Here is a 19,509-nt window from a genome sequence, read left to right on the forward strand (position 1 = left end):
ACCTGCTTTTGGCCAAGGCACCTGGAGAATATTGGTCTTTGGAATGAGATGGATCATCATCTTGGAGAAAGAGCAGCACATCAGAAAAGCTGCAGCTCCCATGCAGAGCTCAGCCATGGTAGTCTGATGTTTTTTACTTTGGTAACTACGACCCAGGGATTATAAACTGCTCTTGGCAGCAGATGCTGGGGAGAGGTTGAGTCTGAGAGGGGGGAAGGCTGGAGTGTGTCTAGGTGTCTTTGATTTCTAGGTAGGGTGGCCTGCATCTCATCACTGCTGTTTATTTGGGTGTTGTGGTCTTTAGGAGTGGGGTGGAGAATGTCATGTTAATTTCAGAAACAGTTAGCAGAAGAATGGAGTTGCTGTTTGGATCCTGCGCTGGGCAGTGGTGCCTCAGACAGGCAGCGCAATCCTGCATGGAAGAGAAAGCCCCCACCTGAGTTTGAATGGAAGGCCTTTCTGTCACTGCGAACACCTACTGCACCCCAGGTACTATTCTAGACACCAGAAATATAACAAGTAAGTATTTGAGGAAGAGGTCCTTTGTTGTGAGGGAGGAAAGACAAGCCCAAATCATAATGATACGCTGTGACGATCCCTAGTTCTGCATCTGAGACTTGCACAGAAGCAAAGACATTTAACCAGGTTAATCAAGTGCTGTAAATCAAGCAACGAAGTCAGTCCTATCTGGGGAAGAAAAGCGCTCTTACTCCAAAGGTTTTTCCCCACTTTGATCTGCAGTATCACGTCATCTGAAATTGAAAAAGCAACTTTATACAGAAGCAGGAACAAATGGCTCATTTATTTTAAATATCCTGCCCGCCTGATATTTCTGCCCTTGAATATTTTCTTTAGTTACCTGGGAAACCTTTTTTTAGGATTGAAAACAGATATAAACCACACCAATGTTAATGACCATGAAAATGATGCAATTTGCATTGAAATCCTTAACTAATCTGTGCTGATTACCTAATTTCTCCAGGTGAGGATGGAGCAGCAAGGTGTTTTCCTTAATGAGTAACAAAACCCGCTGTAATGTGTTTGCTTGAAAGCTGCCAGGGAGTTTTAATAGTCCTTCTCAAGGTTTAGTCCTAATCCAGATTCTGTGGGTTTTCACGCTGCTCTGGGCAGGCCAGCCAGTCTGCAGTGTGGGGGCTCCATGGGAAGAAATGAGTTCTGCAGCTGAGTTTGGATATGGCAGGAACAAAAAGGACAGCCTCTGTGAGGTGGTAGGAGAAAGGACTGTGAGCCAAGGACATGTTAGGGGAACATTCCTCTGGCTGTCCTCACAGGCAGGGAGCAGCTGGAAATGTGACCGGGCCTGGGGATCCAAGGTCAGCGTCCCTGAATACCTCTGGCCTGGGGCAGGATTTCCTGAAAGGGCTGTGACAGTTGATGACCGCCACCAGAGAGCTCGGGAGGGTGGGACCTCCACAGAGGCAGTGTGCATCTGCAGTGGGTTAGCGCCTTCAGCGCCTTCATTCTCTCCCTAGGGCAGTCTAGACATTGGCTGAACACTGGCAAAAGCAGTGAGAGAGAAATCACATGGGGGCCCTGCTTTCTAAGAAGGAAAAGTCTATAAGAAACTCATGCCGTTCATTCTTCACCTATTCACCCATTCATTCATTCATCCAACTGTGATTGCATGCCAGCCCTGTGTTGGCAGCATGTCTAATGGAAGGGCATTTGTAAAGAGGACTAAAAGAGTCTTTTACCTTTAAGAAGCTTCCCATCCAGTGAGGGGCAAGTGTAAACAGGTATGTCTAGTATCTGTTAAGGAAGATGATCTCCTCTCTTTGAACTTCTAGGCTCTGTCCTGTGCCTGTCATTGTCAGCTAGCAAGTCTGCCCACCATATTGTTTATGAGGATGATTTAAAGCCTATGCCTCCCTCCACTTTTCCCACTTGCTGTGGATAATCTCCATTTAATCAGGGGGTAACTTGAAGAAATAAGAGCATCCCTTTTTCTGTCTGTTGCTTTTGGGCCATTCTTCTTGGCAGCCTTGTCCAGCCAAAGCTCTTTCTCCAATGTACTGAGTTTTCTCAGGTCGGGGTGGAGGGGACACTGTGCACGTGTTGTCCTGGGCCTGCCCCCACCTCCATGCAGTGTGGGGCAGCCTCCTCCCAATGCCTTCCTTGGCTTCCACCTCCATGCTTTGCCCCTTCTCCTCCTCCCCTGTTGGCTCCCAGGGCCTTGTTGGATCCCTGGTCCTGTCCTCTGTCATACACACTGGACTCTTTCTCCAGTATGGGGTTTGTTCATTCCCCAAACACACAAGTCCCTTGGTTTTTTGTTTTAGTTTAGCTTTTTTTTTGTTTTTTTGTTTTTTTTTTAAGACTCCAGAAGCTTTCCTGTCCACTCAACCAATCATCTTTCCTCAAACCCCGTTACTTATCCAGGTGCTGGTTCCCTGTGCCTGAGCTACCCTGGACCCGCTCTGTGGCCTCAGTTTGCTGTGAGGATTGTATAGCATGACTTACGTCCCATCTCAGGTGGGATGATCCAGGAAAAGCCAATTCCCGACTCTTTTCTCATCATGCAAGAAAAAAGTGCTTTTATCCACCATCACCTAGAATGTCAGACTGGGGACGGTAAGGGCACCGCAAATGGAAGGTCAAGGTTGCATGAGGAGCGTTTGTGTAAATGTTGGCAGGAGAGGAGTGTGTGCTGGTGATGTTGGTACAGACAGGACAAGGCTCCAGTGGTGGAGGCTCCTGTCTTGTCCTGTCGGGACCCTCAGAGGCAGCTTTCCTGGGAAACAGGCAGGTTCTGAGAACTTGTCCTCACCGCATGTGACTGGGTGTTGGATTTGGGGTCTGGAGCTACTTCCTTCTAACATCTCTGGTCCTCATTCCTTGCCAGTGAGTCACTTGCCCTCCCCAGGGATGAGTGCTTTTGTTTGGGTAGTTGCTTTACGCTGTGGGAGTTCCAGAGGACAGTGTGTGTAGGAGGGAGGGAGGGAGGAAGGTGGAACTGGCGCCTGCAGTGGGGCCTTCCTGAACCCCGACTTGAGAGACTGAGCAGATCCTTGTCTTCTGAGGCATGGGTTCCTCCAGGAGGGGGTCCTCCAGGAGTTCTGGTCAGGCCCTGAGGTGAAGGGGCAGGAAAGATACTCAGAGGTGAGCCTGTGTGTAAGGGGTGGCAGAATGGTGTCACAGTTCAGGCAGCATGGCCTCCTTTCGGGTCAGGGAACCCTTTTCCACCCTTAGTTTGATGATCCTGGCCCTCTGTCTGACCCCACTGTCCTGAGCCTTGGGCCTGTTGTGCCTCCCCCTGGTGTGTGGGGACGGCCACTTTGGCCTGAACCAAATTGGGTGACTCATTCAACCTTCCTGTAGGATCATTGTGGAAGGGAGAGAAGGTGGGGCCTCCATGCCCCAAGGAGCATATGTTCTAACAGAAACTAGATTGTTAGATTTTTTGTTCACTGTCAAGAAAGGATATAAATCAACAGGAGCAAACCTCAAAAGGCGGACAGAGCTCTGCAGACAGCATGTGTGCTCAGCCCTCTCGGTGCACCCTTGCCAGACGGGTATTTGGGAACCCTCACTCTTTCCAGGTCCCTCCCTGCTCCACAACCTATAATGGCTCTTTCTTGCCCATCTTGTCAACATTGGCCGGGCGCCACCTTTCAGGGCCTGAGATAACGTTTGGCTTTGCCTCGGCTTCTAGGTTTAATTCCCCACAATCACAGTTCTAGTCCTCCGCTGCCCTCTGGTCTTCCAGAATGAGGACTTTTAAACTTTTCTGGCTGGGAGCCACAGTAAGAAATACTTATCCTTATTATGCGTGATGAATGCAGGTATTTTTTTCCTCTTATCTTTCATTCTTTTTTACTTATTAAGAAATGCTGTTTGTGACCCGAGAAATTAATTTCATGGCAGACTCATGAGTGGTGACCCTCAGTTTGAAAAGCAGGGCTGATTTAACACAATACTAATCACGGAAGCTCAAGTGAGAGTCAAGCAGAGTGGCAGAGCTGGAAACTGCCAGTGCAAACTCATCAGCCGTATCCTGAGGGAGAAGTGACCAATCAAATCCGATAAGAAGTTGGTCCAAAAACATACTAGAGCAGTGGCCTCCAATAATTTTTTCTGATTGCACTGATTATAAAAATTTTTGCCTCAGTAAAAAAATGTTTGAGCATACACCTTCAATATTTGTCTGGTTATTTATTTTGTTACTATCAGCAGTAAGGTTGCAAATCTGTTTTCAAAGGTTTTAATAATTTCAGATGTTTTTCCGGGTGACATCTCATCAGATCTGTTCAGGCAGTCTCCCCACTCTGGAGACAACTGCTCTCCCCAAAACCTTCTTCCTTCTATATTGCCCTTCCTTTCCTGACATAACCACTGTATCAGTCTGTTCTCATACTGCTGTAAAGATCTACCCAAGACTGGGTCATTTATAAGTAAAGGAGATTTAATTGATTCATAGTTCTGCATGGCTGGGGAGGCCTCAGGAAACTTACAATCATGGTGGAAGGGGAAGCAGGCACATATTACATGGCGGCAGGTGAGAGAGAACAAGCAAGAGCAGGGAAAACTACCTTATAAAACCATCAGATCTTGTGGGCCCTCACTCCCTATCACAAGAACAGCATGGGGGAAATTGCCCCAGTGATCCAGTCACTTCCCACCTGGTCCCTCCCTTGGCATGTGGGGGTTATGGGGATTACAATTCGAGATAAGATTTGGGTGGAGACACAGAACCAAACCATGTCAACCACAAAAATCTTCATTTGCTCCTTCTGTCCCCCAGAAATCTGAAGGCAGTTGTCTTTGACACCTCTCTTTCTCTTGTCTCATCAACCATTCACTTACTGTGTTCTGGGGACTTGACTGCCCAGTAGACAGTCAGCTCTTCCCACCTTCTTCTGCCACATTGCTTTCTTTTTCCTCCCACTCCTCACAAGAGCCTCCCTCACCTGGGATGCTTCTCTCCCTTCTCCACAAGGCCAACTCCTACTCACCCCTCAGGCCCCCACGTAGAGGCCACTGCCTCAGAGAGATCTTCTCTGATCACTGCCCAGGGCACTTTCTGAGGCACCTTGGACTTTGATGGCTCTTACTGCAATTTTATTTTTATACTTATTTATGGTTTAGTTTGTTTAAAGAGTGTAGTTCTCCAGCATCGAGGCTGTAATTTCTTGATGTGTATGTGTGTGTGTTCAGCACCCAGGCCATACAGTCTAGATAAATATTTCATATAACAACCCTATGAGGTAGTTACAAACAGTATCCCCCCCACCATTTTACAGATGAAGACAGGTTAATTGCCAAAGGTCAGCGGGTTAATAAATGTGAATGCTGGCCTCATACCCATTTCTTTCCAATTACAGTGTGCACACTTACCAACAATTCTAGATAGTTCATGTATTAACTCATTAGGCTAAGGCTTGAATTTAAGTCCCATCTACCTTGCTTATGCCAGACCATCCCTCTACAGCCATTCTCCTTCTTGTGCTAGTCTGAGTTGTACTTAGGATCTGAATGAACAGTTTACCCTGTGTTGTTCTGGATAATAACACCATCATTTTCCCCGCAGTCCATCTCCCGAACCATTCCCACAGCACTGGAGAGGACCTGAGCCTACCACTTATTGAGTAAATAATTACTGATTAGTTGATGGTTATCAGGGACTTGGCAAAGACTTCATTTTACTTCCAAGTTAAATCCCCTGACTTGGTGCAGACGTGTTCTGCAGCCAAGAGCAAGAACACCGTACCTTCGATTCAAAAGCGTTTTAACTGTTCCAATTTGCACTTGTTGGCCTTCTTCCTGGTGAATCTCAGTGTAATTTCTGGCCGAGAGCCAAGAATTTAAGGGTCTTCAATACCAGGAGTAATTTCATGAGTTGCTGATGGCTAATTAGGGATGATTACAGTTAAGAGGCTTTCCTTTCTTAATAATCCCCAGAAAGGGCCTGTGGTAACTTAAAATCTTGATTCTTTTCCCCTGAGAATGGAATTGTCTGGTTCTTATGACTATCTTTTCATAAATCCTTGTCATTTATCTTCCCACCCACCTTTTCTGGTGAAAAGAAAGTCTGAAGTCCCTGGAAGAAACAAGAAAATAATGATCTTAGAGAACTCCGCCTTTATTAGAAAGGATCCCTGGCCCACCTTGGAACCTTGCTTCATTTGTCTTTCCCTCCAAGGAGATGCAGCAGGAGAGGAGACTGGACCATGCTCTGTTTTATTCTCAAGTTTTATTACATTGCAACCAATCTGCCCATCCTGGGCTTTCTGATGCTATTTATAACTTGCCTTTGAAACTATTGGCTCTCTTGACAATTTTTAGAAATTTTGTTTAGTGAGGGCTTCCGAATGAAGTAGTATTTGTGGGCAAGAGGTTTAACCTCCCTGTTTTCACTGTGTCAACATATTTTAAGTGTTGCTTGACCTCTTCTTGCATCACTGTGTTGGTTCATTTTGCGTTGCTATAAAGGAATGCTTAAGACTGGGTAATTTATATAAAGGTTTATTTGGCTCCCAATTCTGCAGGCTGTACAAGAAGCATGGTGCTGGCTGGCATCGGCTTCTGATAAGGACCTCCGGAAGCTTTCAATCATGGTGGAGGAGGAAGGGCAGTCAGTGTGTCGCATGGCAAGAGAGGGAGCGAGAGAGAAGGGAGGAGGTGCCACACTCTTTTTAGACTCTTTTAAACAGTCAGATCTCACCCTAATGGAGCGAGAACTCACTCATTACCACAAGGAGGGCATCAGGGCATTCATGAGGGACCCACCTGCATGACCAAACACCTCCAATGGGCCCCACCTCTAATACTGGAAATCAGTTTTCAGCATGAGATTGGAAGAGGACGAGTATCCAAACTCTCAGTATCGTCAGAGCTACTATTTACTGACAGTGACCCTGCCCCAGCCACTGTCTAAGCATGTCACATTCGTCCCTTCATTTAATCTTTACAACAACCTGCAGGAATTCTTTAGACAGTATCTTTTAAATAAGTTTTATTGAGATATAATTCATTTCCCATACGTTTCACAATATTGTATACAATTCAGTGGTTTTTAATATATTTGCAGGGTTGTACAACCATCACCACAATCTAATTTTGGAACATATTTGTTACTCCAGGAAGAAACACTGTACCCTCCCATGAACTCTTCCAACCCCCAATCCCTGGCAACCACGAATCTACTTTCTGTCCCTATAGATTTGCCTATTCTCGGTATTACCTATAAATGGAATCATATAATGCAAGCTATTTTTGTATCTGGCTCTTTTCACTTAACATAATGTTTTCAAGGTTCATCCCTATTGTAGCATGTATGAGTACTTTATTTCTTTTTGTTGTTAGGCAATAGTTTTACTCAACTTGCAAAGACAGAGAAACCAAGACACATGAATGTGACATGACATCTGTGGTCAAATAGCTTGTAATAGATGGGGCTGGATTTCCAGCACTAGTGTGCCTAGCACCAGCTCCCCTATTAGCTCAGAGTCTGAGGTGATCGCTCTGACAGTAATTTACTGAACATCTTCTGTGGGTCAGGCACTGTGCTGGTTGTCTTGTAAACTTGTTACCTCATGTTCATATATAATCGGATTTCAGTTGGGACATCCTGGTAACCATAACTGGGCACTTTTGTTTTAGTATCTTCCATTTGCTCATTTCTGGTTTTGCTGACCCAGTTATGCTTCTAGAATCTTCCTAAGTAAATGTTGCTAAAAATAACATTGTTCATTTCTGTAGGACTTGAACGCCACTCCCAATTGCAGAAAATTGGCAGCGTCTCTGAAGAGCCCTTGCTTTTGCCTGGACCCTCAGCATCATGGTTTCCCATTTCATGGGGTCTCTCAGGTAAGTGAAGAATCTTTTTTCACAGGATAATACGAAATTTGATATTTGCATTGTACTATGTTGTTTCTTAAAGTAAGTGACCTTAACGGTCTGAAGCTGACGGATAGATATTTTTGACATAATACGTCGACATGTGTAAAAGTTTGCTATTCAGAAGGGCCTTGGGAGTTGTGTGCTGTGCTGAGTGGCTTGGGGTCAAAGTCAATCTACTGCCTCTGGGAGACTTTCTCTAGGCTTCAAGAAATTTTTTTTAGGCCGGGCGTGGTGGCTCACACCTGTAATCCCAGCATTTTGGGAGACTGAGGCGGGTGGATCACATGAGGTCAGGAGTTCAAGACCAGTCTAGCCAATGTGGTGAAACCCCATCTCTATTAAAAATACAAAAATAGCTGGGCATGGCGGTGGGCACCTGCAATTCCAGCTACTTGGGAGGCTGAGGCAGGAGAATCACTTGAACCCTGGAGGCGGGGTCAGATCAATGTATATTTATCATGGTTGCATAATAGAATTGTCTAAAGAACTTTTAAAAAATTGTTCTCTGGTTGCAGCACCATAGATTTTGATTGAATCTGGTATTTTAAAATGATGCTCCCTCTTGTCCCTTATGTGCAAAACATTTTTGACTTTCACCTGCATTTTAAAATTCAATCTTCATATCAACCATGCGTGGCAAGTTGAGTAAGTACTATTATCCCTTTTGTGTAGATCAGAAAACTAATGCTCAGAGAGCTTTCATCATGGCTGTTGCCTTTCTTTATGTGCAGAGTTAGAATAAGGGCTCTGAGCATTGGAACTGTAGTCCATGTTATTGAGGTTGTTTTCAAACTTTTTAAAAAGGTTGACAGAGCCTTTTAAAAATTCCTCCATCAAAATCCTATGCAAAATCTCAATATATAAAATAGACAATGACAGTATTTTATTAATATAAATGTACTTTATAAGTTTAAATTTATAATATTTATACATTATGAGATCAATGCATTAATTTTGATAAATACCAGCATTTGAAGTCAGGATTTATGGTTGGCAGCTTAAATATCTGCCCTAGCATCTAGTTTATTTCGCAGCTGTTTTAGCTGCATAGCATTAAGAAAATCCAACCCATACAGGTAAGTACTTGCAGTTGGTAACAATTCTGTGATGAAGCTCATCTTACTATTTTAGGATACTATTTAAATGAATTGATTGAGAATCTGGAATGAGGGGAAGGAAGAACGTTTTGTTTCAAAGTTGAATCATTACAGTATCTTATAGTCTTTTTTTCCATAACTGTACATTAATCCCAAATGCCTAGAACTTACAACAGAAAGTAAAATGCTCTGTAATATATAACATATTATATATGATGGTGCCACAGGTGGTTGGCCAACCAGGGCTAGAGCATTTGCCAAGCAGATGCCCTTGGGCTAATGCCTGGCATTTAACTGAGTACAGTGCATGTGTGTGAGCTTCAGTATGTAGTTGCTTATATAATTTTACATGAGCAGACGTGTGTAGGCCTGCAGTCCAAATACCCGCAGAGAACTACAAACCTCTTTATCAATGACATATTCATATGCATGTCACATATGGTCAGAAAAGAAAGAAAGAGCTTCATTCTGAAGGCTGTATGATATTGAGCCATGAGGAGGACAGCCCATATTAATGTTTAGTGGTCTTTTCAGGATAGAAGTTGGCATCTAGTACAAATTAGCATGTGTCCTTTTTTAAAACTATAGTTTTTTTTTTTTTTTTTGAGACGGAGTCTCGCTCTGTCACCCAGGCTGTAGCGCAGTGGCGCCATCTCGGCTCACTGCAAGCTCCGCCTCCCGGGTTCACGCCATTCTCCTGCCTCAGCCTCCCGAGTAGCTGGGACTACAGGCGACTGCCACCACGCCCGGCTACTTTTTTGTATTTAAAACTATAGTTTAAAAAAGGGTTTAAAAGATATTTCAAGACATGAAATATGCATCTAGTTTGTGGAAGTTCCAAAATACTGTTGTAAAACCACAGGGTGGTGAGAAACGCAGTTGGCCCACAGGGTCACTGTAGGACCACGGCATTTTAAGCACCAGGACCCCATGTAGGACAAAGAAGTTGAGGTCACAGTCGGTTATTGAACTGGTTTGAAAAGGGCAAGCAGATTATGAAAGGTAGGTTCACCACGTGCTAAGCTCGTGTGAGTCTGGCTGTCATCAAAAAGGCCCCTAAAAGTGCTTGAGAACCCTCAAAAATGTGGCCACCCAGGCTGCAGAGGCAGGGAGTTTCTTGGGAGGAAGTCCCTTTTGCAAAGTTTTTTCTTAATGTCTTGGATTGTTTTCTTTTTTTCTTTCTTTCTTTTTTTTTTTTTTTTTTTTTTTAAAGAGACAGGATTTTGCTTGTCACCCAGGCTGGAGTACAGTGGTGCAATCATAGCTCACTGTAACCTTGAACTTCTGGGCTCAGGCGATCCTCCACCTCTGCCTCCCAAGTATGAATAGCTATGTCCTGGAATTTTAATGAATGCCCCTGCAAACAGTTAGCCTCCTGTAATGATCTGAGCAGGGTGTGTGGTATGGAGGTCATCTCCCTTTGCGGGAGGCCTGGCGAACTCACCTCTAAACTGTGCATTATTTCAAGGAAATTGCCCACAAAAGAGAAATTAGCAGGATGGGAGTAGTTGAAAGCTAGATGCTACCCTTGTGGTGGAACTCTGGAAGCCTTGACAGGCCTCCAGCACGAGAGTCCTGCTGCAGGAATTGTTTGAGCAGGGCTGCTCAGCGGGACATTTTGCCAAGAATTCTGCTGTCAGTACTAGAGAAAGAAAATGTGAATTACGAGGATGGCTGATTCTTTAGGAGATCTCAGCTTGAGATTTCCGTCAAACTCCCTTCTTCATAAACCAGGTGCACACCAACCATTTTGCATCCCTGTTTTTAGGGCCATGTAAATATATTTTTAAGAGAAAAAGAAGCAAAACTAGAGTGTCTTTTGTTTAAATGCTTTTCAGAATGTTATGGGGAAAAGGGCTATGGTTACTTTAAGAGTGAGAGGTCTTTGACAAAAGTGGTAGATGGGAAGCACACACACACGTACACACATGTTAAGGGATTTTTAATATTTATCAAGGCAACTAAATGCATAAAGATCAATTGGAAAAGCTGGAGAATTTCTCTACCTAAAGAGAAAACAGGTTAAAATTAGGAATTAGCTGCCAAGAAAATCCCTGAAAGAACATTTAAGGGGAGTCACAACTCTGATACACAGAGATTTCATTTAAAAATCCCTCCCCAATTTTTGCCAAGCCACAGAGAAACAGAAAACCAGCTTCCTTCTCATTGAAGGAGACAGAGAATCCTTGGGCATTAACATCGCAAGAGTATCTCTGCCTTGCTCAGACTGTGTAGTAATAAAAAGAATCACAGTTAAACCTAGTAGCAGAAGAGGCACTAAGATTTTAACTCTCGATGGTTCTGGTTGGGGATTATCACTGAATCTTGGACAAGTTCTGGATGCCATGTAAAATTCAGGGCCATTAAAGTCCATGTGGACCAAAGGGTAGGCTAACCCTAGTTTAGGAATGTTTGTCATCTGTTAAAAATTAGAAAGGAAATGGTACTAAATGATACAGAATTATTTATGTTTCTTAAAGACTTATTCCAAATTATGCACCTTTTTTTTTTTTTTCTTTTGGATGCACAATTACGTCTTTATTTGTTTGTTCAGTGAGTGATAGGAGGGAAACACAATTTTATCCCTAGAACAGTACAATAAATGCTGATGGCTACCTGACTTGGCCAACAAAATTTCTGGAGCCAGTCTGCTTGACCAAATGCTCTTCCTTTACTTCAAGGAGTGCTTTCGTAGGGTTGACATATTTTCTGTTTCGAGTGAAAGTGAAGAAAAAACCAGAACTATCAAATGCCAAACAAGTAGTGAAATTGGCAGGAAATAAAATTGATTTCGGTGATTTTTATTTTGAGCAGTAGTTTTTGAAGAATTACAGATGTAATGAGAGTGATTACAGAGTTAGAAGGTGATTTTTATAGATCTTATGAGGGAGACTTCTGGATTATTTTAAGGGTTTTACAGGTTGATGGCCCTAGGTCAAGTGTCTGGTTTTAGTCTTCTGAAACTTAAAGTTTTTCTTTTCCTCGATACATCCTTCAGTAAAGTATTATTACTTTAATGCCTGTCAGCTACTGCACTTAGAAATACAACCAGAAGAGTTGAAGAAATGAGAAAGAGAAAGGTGGCTGTTCTTAGGGGTAACTGAAAAAGATCCTGAATACAGAAAGGAAGAAAGGGGTTTAAAAAACGTGTTTGTATGTGTGAGAAAGAGAATGTCCCAAGTAGTGATATTTCAGGTACAATTGATCACTGAAAACTGAAATTTCCCTCAGGGGTAAAGAAATATGTGATAATTGTGTGGGATCATGGAGTCAATCAGTGTCCCTGTGCCAGTGATCAGGAAATGGGGAGAAAGAGGATGGGGAGGAGGGAGTGGAGGAAGGAGAGGGAAGGAGAAGGAGAAGGAGGAGGAGGAGGGGAAGAGGAGCACAAGGAAGGGAGGCCAGGCCTGGATCACAAGTATTAAACTTCATGGTATTAATAAGGCAGGCCAGAATTTGTGTAACTTACATCTAAACTACTACTTGGTTGATGCTTAATAAATATTTGTTGAAGAGTAAATGAATAAATTAATTACTACCTTTTATGTACAATAGATAAAGTTGAAATTTTCTCTTTCCTGACCAGGACGGTTAGCTAGTTAATTACAAAAGTAGGGTGAAGCATGGAAATCAAACAAATGACACACACACACCTTCGACAGTTTGCTTTTACCTTAAAACACATGTACATCCATTCACCAGTTTTTTGATTTGGGGCCATGGACCTTTCTTTGCTCATGAACCCCTGATTGTCTTTCTTGCACAAACCACACCCATAAGCGTTATCTGAGGTTTCCATTTGGGTTTCTTTAAAGTGCAGTGAGAATTTAAAGACATTTGCAAAGCAGTCTGAGTACCAGAATGATTCTGGATTTTTATTATTTTTGCCCCTAATCATTTGCAGTTGTCTCATCCACACCTAATTTGCCAGTAGTTTTTTTTTTTTTTTTTTATCTTGGCTGCTTGCCTTTATTGAATCTTTCCAAAGCAATTAACTTCATTTTTGTAGAAACAACTAACAAATGCTCTTTCTTCTTGTGCTTGCTTTCACGGGTTTGTGTACTATTTGAATACTTATGTCATTACAAAGCAATAGCAACTGGCATAAACAGGTGTGGGAACATGGTTGACACTATGTGAACACAGCACATCTCGGGGGTGCACGAGGGTGCAAGTGTCCCAGGGAAGAATCTGCCAGAGTCTTGTCTGTGGGAAGCTTGGGAGGAGCCATCTGAGTGGTAGGCATAGAGGCTAGGAGGAAATAAAATAGATTTTTGGAGGGCTGCCCTGGCAAACCCCCATCTGTAAAATGACGGCAAGCATTCAGACAGTATTGATTTTTCTTTATGCCTGGCACAGGCCTGTACCTGGATCCTGTCCTCATCACTCACTCCTTGACTGTGGGATTTGCTAGAACATTCTGTACCCAAAAAGGTTCAGTGGAGTCAAGGTGTGATCACTGGGCTGCCAATTACCCATTCCTTACATCTCTAAGTGGATTTTTATGCCTTGGGTCAACATTGACCCCTTCTCTTCCTGCCAGGGATTAGAACCAGTCATTCCAATTTGTAGAAATCTGCTTTTTACCAGTGTCTTCCTTTTCCTAGCTCTTTGGTTTTTCCAACAGGGAATTCTGGGATGAACTTAGAAAATATTTTCTTGATGAAAACTGTCACAGAGCAGCACTTTTTTTTAAATTTTTATTTTTTAGAGACAGGGTCTCTCTTTGTTGCCCAGGCTGGAGTGCAGGCACAGTCATAGCTCACTGCCACCTCAAATACCTGGGCTCAAACGACCCTCCCACCTCAACCTCCTGAGTAGCTTAGACTACAGGTGCGTGCCACCAGGCCCGGCTAACTTTAAAAAAATTTTTTTTATAGCGATGTGATCTCACCATCTTGTCCAGGCTGATCTTAAACTCCTGGACAGCAGCGCTTTCTTTAGTGACTGGTATTTCCTCCCTCCTCTCTTTCTCCTTTTCTGCCTTCACTTTATTCTATCCTTCCATTCTGTTATTCACTTGATATTTATTAGTCTTGAGGATGAGTCAAGATTATGCAGATTGTTTTGCTTGCTGCAAAGGTGTATCAGAAACCATTTCTTCAAGAACCCTGCCATTGAGGAGGGAAATTTACCAAAGGGTGTTGTGTCTTTAAAAGCTGTGCTGTGTAGGCCAGCACAGTGGCTCACTGTAGTCCCAGAACTTTGGGAGGCCGAGGCAGGCAGTTCACTTGAGCCTGGGAGTTCAAGGCCAGGCTGGCAACATGATGAAACCGTGTCTCTACAGAAACAAACAAACAATTAACTGGGTGTGGTTGCATACACTTGTGGTCCCAGCTTTTCAGGAGGCTGATGTGGGAGGATCACTTGAGCCTGGGAGATTGAGGCTGTGGTGAGCTGTGATCTTGCCACTGCACTCAGCCTTGGTGACAGAGCAAGAGTCTCAAAAAAAAAAAAAAAAAAAGGAAAAAAGGCCGTGCTGTGTTAGAACACCTCACATTGCCAGAGGTACTGCTCGAGAAAATACAAATGGCTGCAAGACCTAAGAACCTGGAAACAAGTGATAAAAACCAATTTGCAGTTAGAATATGTGTCCTTAAGTCCACGCTCTATAATGGAAATATTTCACTCTGCACGAGCCAGGCAGGCCTTTTCCCGGGGCCTGTTGGTCTTGGTTTGGCTGCAGCTTGGTTATCTGAATGTTTCCAAGACCAAGGCAGATCCAGAGGGAGCCCAGTTAAGAGGACACAGGGTCACTGACAGTACAGTAAACAACACCTGATAGCAGGAAGGAGACAGCTAAATGCCAGCCAGATTCCAAAGGCCCTAAGGGTCTGAGGATCTCAAGCCCCAGGCTGCTGTACGCCTAAGACCAAAGACCGCCACCTTGGGCTGCACAAATTGATTGATATTCACCTTGGTGCCTCTGAGCCATCTAAGAAAGATTACTTAAGCTCAGATTAATTTGTGTAAGAAAACAGAGGAAATAAATAGAATGCATTTTTTTAAGTTTGGGATTTATGTGGTTAGCTTCATTTATTTTGAAATTTAGAATGTCCTCTGGTGGGACTGGATGAATGCAGCTTTATTGCATCCACCTAGTTTCTGATGATTCTTGCAAGCAGTGGCAGAAAATAAAGGAGCCCGTGAAGCCACCAGGCTTCCCCACCTCACGCAGAGTGGGGAAGAAGGTGGATGTAATCAAATGGCAAATGCTTGTTTTGTAAAAACGTGTTGTGTCCTAATGAGGCCCCGCGGCACAGTGGCTAAGAGTCCAGGCCAAGGGTCTGACCTCCGGTGTTAGAAATCAGGCTTTACCACTTAGTAGGTATGTGTGGCTCTTTGGCAAATGACTTAGTCTCTCTTTGCCTCAAATTCCTTACCTGCAAAATGAGTATAATATAAGTGTCTGATAGGATGGTTGTGAAGTACTACTTGTGAGCCCTGAGATCCATGGTAGCCATCAGCTCTTTGTTGGCTAATGTCATTGGTAACCCATCCCCCTTCCTTGCTGCCTTTATTCTTTTTTTTTTTTTTTGAGACAGAGTCCCGCTCTGTCACCCAGGCTGGAGTGCAGTGGTGTGATCTCAGCTCACTGCAAGCTCTGCCTCCTGGGTTCATGCCATTCTCCTGCCTCAGCCTCCCGAGTAGCTGGGACTACAGGCGCTTAGCTGTTGTCAGAAGAAGGCAGAGGGCAGAGCTGAGCACAGTGAAAATGCATGCTTAGCAAATATTTTTGTTTTTCTGAGACGGAGTCTTGCTGTGTTGCCCAGGCTGGAGGGCAGTGGTGCAATCACGGCTCATTGCAACCTCCACCTCTCGGGTTCAAGCGATTCTCCTGCCTCAGCCTCATGAGTAGCTGGGATTACAGGCACACACCACCACGCCCAGCTAAATTTTGTGTTTTTAGTAGAGATGGGGTTTCACTGTGTTGATCAGGCTGGTCTCAAACTTGTGACCTCAAATGATCTGCCTGCCTCGGCCTCCCAAAGTGCTAGGATTACAGAGGTGGGCCGCCGTGCCCGGCTAGCACACATTTGTTATCTCCAGAGTGCACTAGGCAGGATTTCACTTCAATGCTAAGATTTCTCTTTTGCTAAGGTCGATATAATTTTATTAGTGATCTGGTTGCTCCCAAAATATCTCTTGGGTTGTATTCACTGAGGAAGAAAGGATGTAGTTTTTTTTTTTTTTTTCTTGTTTTCCTTGTTTTGTTACTTGATATGCCCAAGTGGTGTTGTTCATTGAGGTAATTCGAGGTACACAGGGGCTGTGACAGTATCCACCCTCAGCGCAGCTGAGATGGTAGGGGGCATGGAGAGTGGGACTGGCCAAGGCAAATACAGAAGCCCAGAGCCCCAGTTCCATGATGTAAATCTTGTACCAAATTTCAGTGAGCATTATTTTCTACACGGGGAAATGAAATGATGGAGTGTTTAAAACCTAGAACAGCACTGGGTAGATGGCAGAACTTTTTTTTTTTTTTTGGTTGGTGTGAAATGTTAGGTTATTTCGACTGCAAGGTGAATCGGAAAGTCTTGGTAGGAATGTAGCTTCCCCCCGCCACTTGGAAAGGAGTGTGTGATTTGTTTGCCAAAGGCCCTGGTAGCCTTCAATCTGTCAAAACGTTGCAAGCTGGGAGCGGTTTGCCAAAGCAAACTATCAAAGTGAAATAACACACGAGTTGCGCACACAGAGACACATGCATGCTCTCTCATTCTCCAAACATTAATTTTGAATTGGGTCAGGAGGAACAAGGATTTGGGCTAGATTGTTGGTGTTTTGAAAAGAGGTGGGCACAGCTACAGATACCAATTAGCTAAGTATGCGCAAGCGGGGTGAGGTATCCTAAAACAGAGTGTGCTGAGCAGGGGTGGGAAACTTTCAGCCCTTGGCAGAGTTTCCTCTGGCCCCTGGGGTTATATATTGCTGTGCCTGCTGTTATTGTAGCCCAAAGAATAATTGCCCCTCTGGGGGAATTTATTCTATTCCATTCAGAGCGGAGACCATTTAATATCTCAGATTTTACTCCAGAATGAATTTTGTTGGGTACCCCTATGCATTTTAGCTTCAGTAGGGCCCAGTAAATGAAGAAAAGAAGCATTTGAACATCTAAATATAATTTGTTGCACTTTTGTAACAAGAGGCACCAGCAAACATCTTGCTGCCATATCTTGTCATCTTCTAAGGATGGTTTTTCGGAGAGAGGTAACACAGAAATTCAAAAGCAGAACTGATTTTTATAAATCCCTCATAAAAGAAAATTGTAAAAGCTCCCGAAGTGGCTTGGGACATTTTTGAATATGTTAATTCATCGTATTTTCACTTAATCTTGAGATTTCAGGGGTCACCAAGATGGTGAAGCATCATTCTTTAATTCAGTGAATGAAGCTCCTGCTATATAGCAGCCACTCTGCTAGGTGCTGGGGAATAAAGTAGTGACAAAACAAACTCCCTGGTCTCATGGGGCTTACATTCCCTTGGCTAGAGAGAGAGAAATGTAAATAAAGACCTAGTATGTGAGACAGTAAGTGCTATGGAGGAAAGGACTGGGCTGGGAGAGGGATCACTGTTTTTTGTAGGCTCAAGGAAGCCCTGTGCAGACAAGATCCTTTGGGCAGAGACCTTAAGAAGCGAGGGAATGAGTAGAATTGACCAGGCAACCTGGAATGCAGTTCCTCGGAGTCAGAGGAAAACCTAGATGTGATCTCCCTCCCTCTCCTGCCCCAGGTCCCCCTGAATGCTATGGAAGTGCAACCTCAGATCAGTGATTATCCAAAACTGCTCCGTACAAATATGTGGCTACTGTGTGTGCCAAGAGCTTTGAGGCACTGAGGTGTAACACGTTTATGGAGCTGCTGTTTTTTTTTTTTTTCTTTTAACAAAACCACACCAATCTGGTTTTCTTTTTAAATGAGTAAGCAGTGCCAGAATGTGTTACAAATGATTCACATTTGTAGGCCTGGGTTCATAATGTGCTTTCTTGCACATTAACTCATTTGAGGTAGGAAGACAGGTTATATAATTCCCATTTTACAGATGAGGAAACTGAGACACAGCGAGAGAAGGTGATTTGCCCTAAGTCATGCAACCATGGAGCATGGACTTGTGAGTTGTGATGCACATGTTCTTGGTTTAGAGGTCAAATTGGATCCAGTAGGGATACAGCTAGAAGATTACTGTCCTTTTGCCACCACTGTCTGGGAACCCGCTCTCTTTAATTCTCCTGCCCTATTGCTGGAAGACATCTTGGGCAATATTTCCAGTGCATTATGTGTGTAATGAACAGGCTCATTTTCAAGTATTTAAAAGTCCAAAGAAAGTTGTGTGTGGTGGGAGTAAGAAGGGGAATCATTTTAGAAGTTATCCAGGACATTGGTAACATCACCATCTAGACCTGAACCATTAGCTTCCTGTGTCCTGAATAGCACAGATCTGTGCATCTGCACTGGACAGGACAGACAGAGAATGTTTCCATCATTGTAGAAAACTCTATTGGACAGTGCTGCTCTAGACCCTCAGCAGGTTATAATTCAACTCTTTTATTCTTCTCCCCACTAATTTCATATTATTGTCCCAAATACATCCCTTGTTTGGAAGAATGTTGTTATAAATACAGTATATTAAAAGGAAAGTCTAGCCTGTGCACGGTGCTCATGCCTGTAATCCTAGCACTTTGAGAGGCCAAGGCGGGCAGATCACCTGAGGTCAGGAGTTCGAGACCAGCCTGGCCAACATGGTGAAACCCCATCTCCACTAAAAATATAAAAATTAGCCAGGCGTGGTGGTGCCGCCTGTAATTCCAGCTACTGGGGAGGCTGAGGCAGGAGAATCACTTGAGCCCGGGAGGCAGAGATTGCAGTGAGCCGAGATCAAGCCACTGCACTCCAGCCTGGGAGACAGAACAAGACTCTGTTTCAAAGAAAAAATAAAAATAAAAGGAAAGTGTAGTCAGATACAAACATTTTGATCTCTCATCCAGGTAAAAACTTCTTTTCTCCTCTAAGCTGGTCCTGTTGTAGCCTCAGACCCCTGTAGCAGGGAAGAGGGCGTTTGGTTGGTTCCTTCACACTCCTAGTTTCCTGCCCTGCCCACTCACTGTCATTGTGAATTCCTTCAGGGTGAGGCACAGGAGAGGAGAGGAGAGGTAACCGGCAAAGAGGTTCCCAGTGGGACTGCTGTTCCTTGTAATCTGGTGCTGCTGTCCTTGGTTGGCAGATGTCCAAGTTCCAGATTCTCCTCTCTTGGGGCACTTTGGAGAATTTCCCCCTCACTAGGCTCTCCTGCTGCACCATGCCCTCGTGCAGGCTATGCAAATCTGCTGACTCCTTAAGGTCCATCTCCACCCCCCAGCGCCTGTACTCCATGGGTATCAGCCACAGTAGAAAGTAAAATCTTTCTGGTGAAAATCTTTGGTGGAGTCCTTTCCAGATAACCTAAGTTCCGTGTCTTTCCATGGTGCTAAAACATAGCATCTCCTGCCCCACCAGGCTCTAAAAATACAGACTGTTCCCACCTAGCCCTCTCTCCATTCTTCCCTCCTGGATACTCC

At 43.9% G+C, this 19,509-nt stretch overlaps 1 protein-coding gene across 1 annotated transcript in view; it reads left to right on the top strand.

Annotated features, from left to right (window-relative positions):
• THSD4 (thrombospondin, type I, domain containing 4) overlaps window positions 1-19,509 on the top strand; it is a 723,953-nt gene that overhangs the window by 36,117 nt on the left and 668,327 nt on the right. Inside the window, exon 2 of the mRNA XM_011978583.1 lies at window positions 7,720-7,827. Within this exon, the coding sequence (XP_011833973.1) occupies window positions 7,799-7,827 (29 nt within the window). The 5' untranslated portion in view covers window positions 7,720-7,798. The remainder of the gene's footprint in view (window positions 1-7,719; window positions 7,828-19,509) is intronic.

This window comes from Mandrillus leucophaeus, unplaced genomic scaffold, assembly GCF_000951045.1.
Source record: "Mandrillus leucophaeus isolate KB7577 unplaced genomic scaffold, Mleu.le_1.0 Scaffold197, whole genome shotgun sequence".
Taxonomy (NCBI): domain Eukaryota; kingdom Metazoa; phylum Chordata; class Mammalia; order Primates; family Cercopithecidae; genus Mandrillus; species Mandrillus leucophaeus.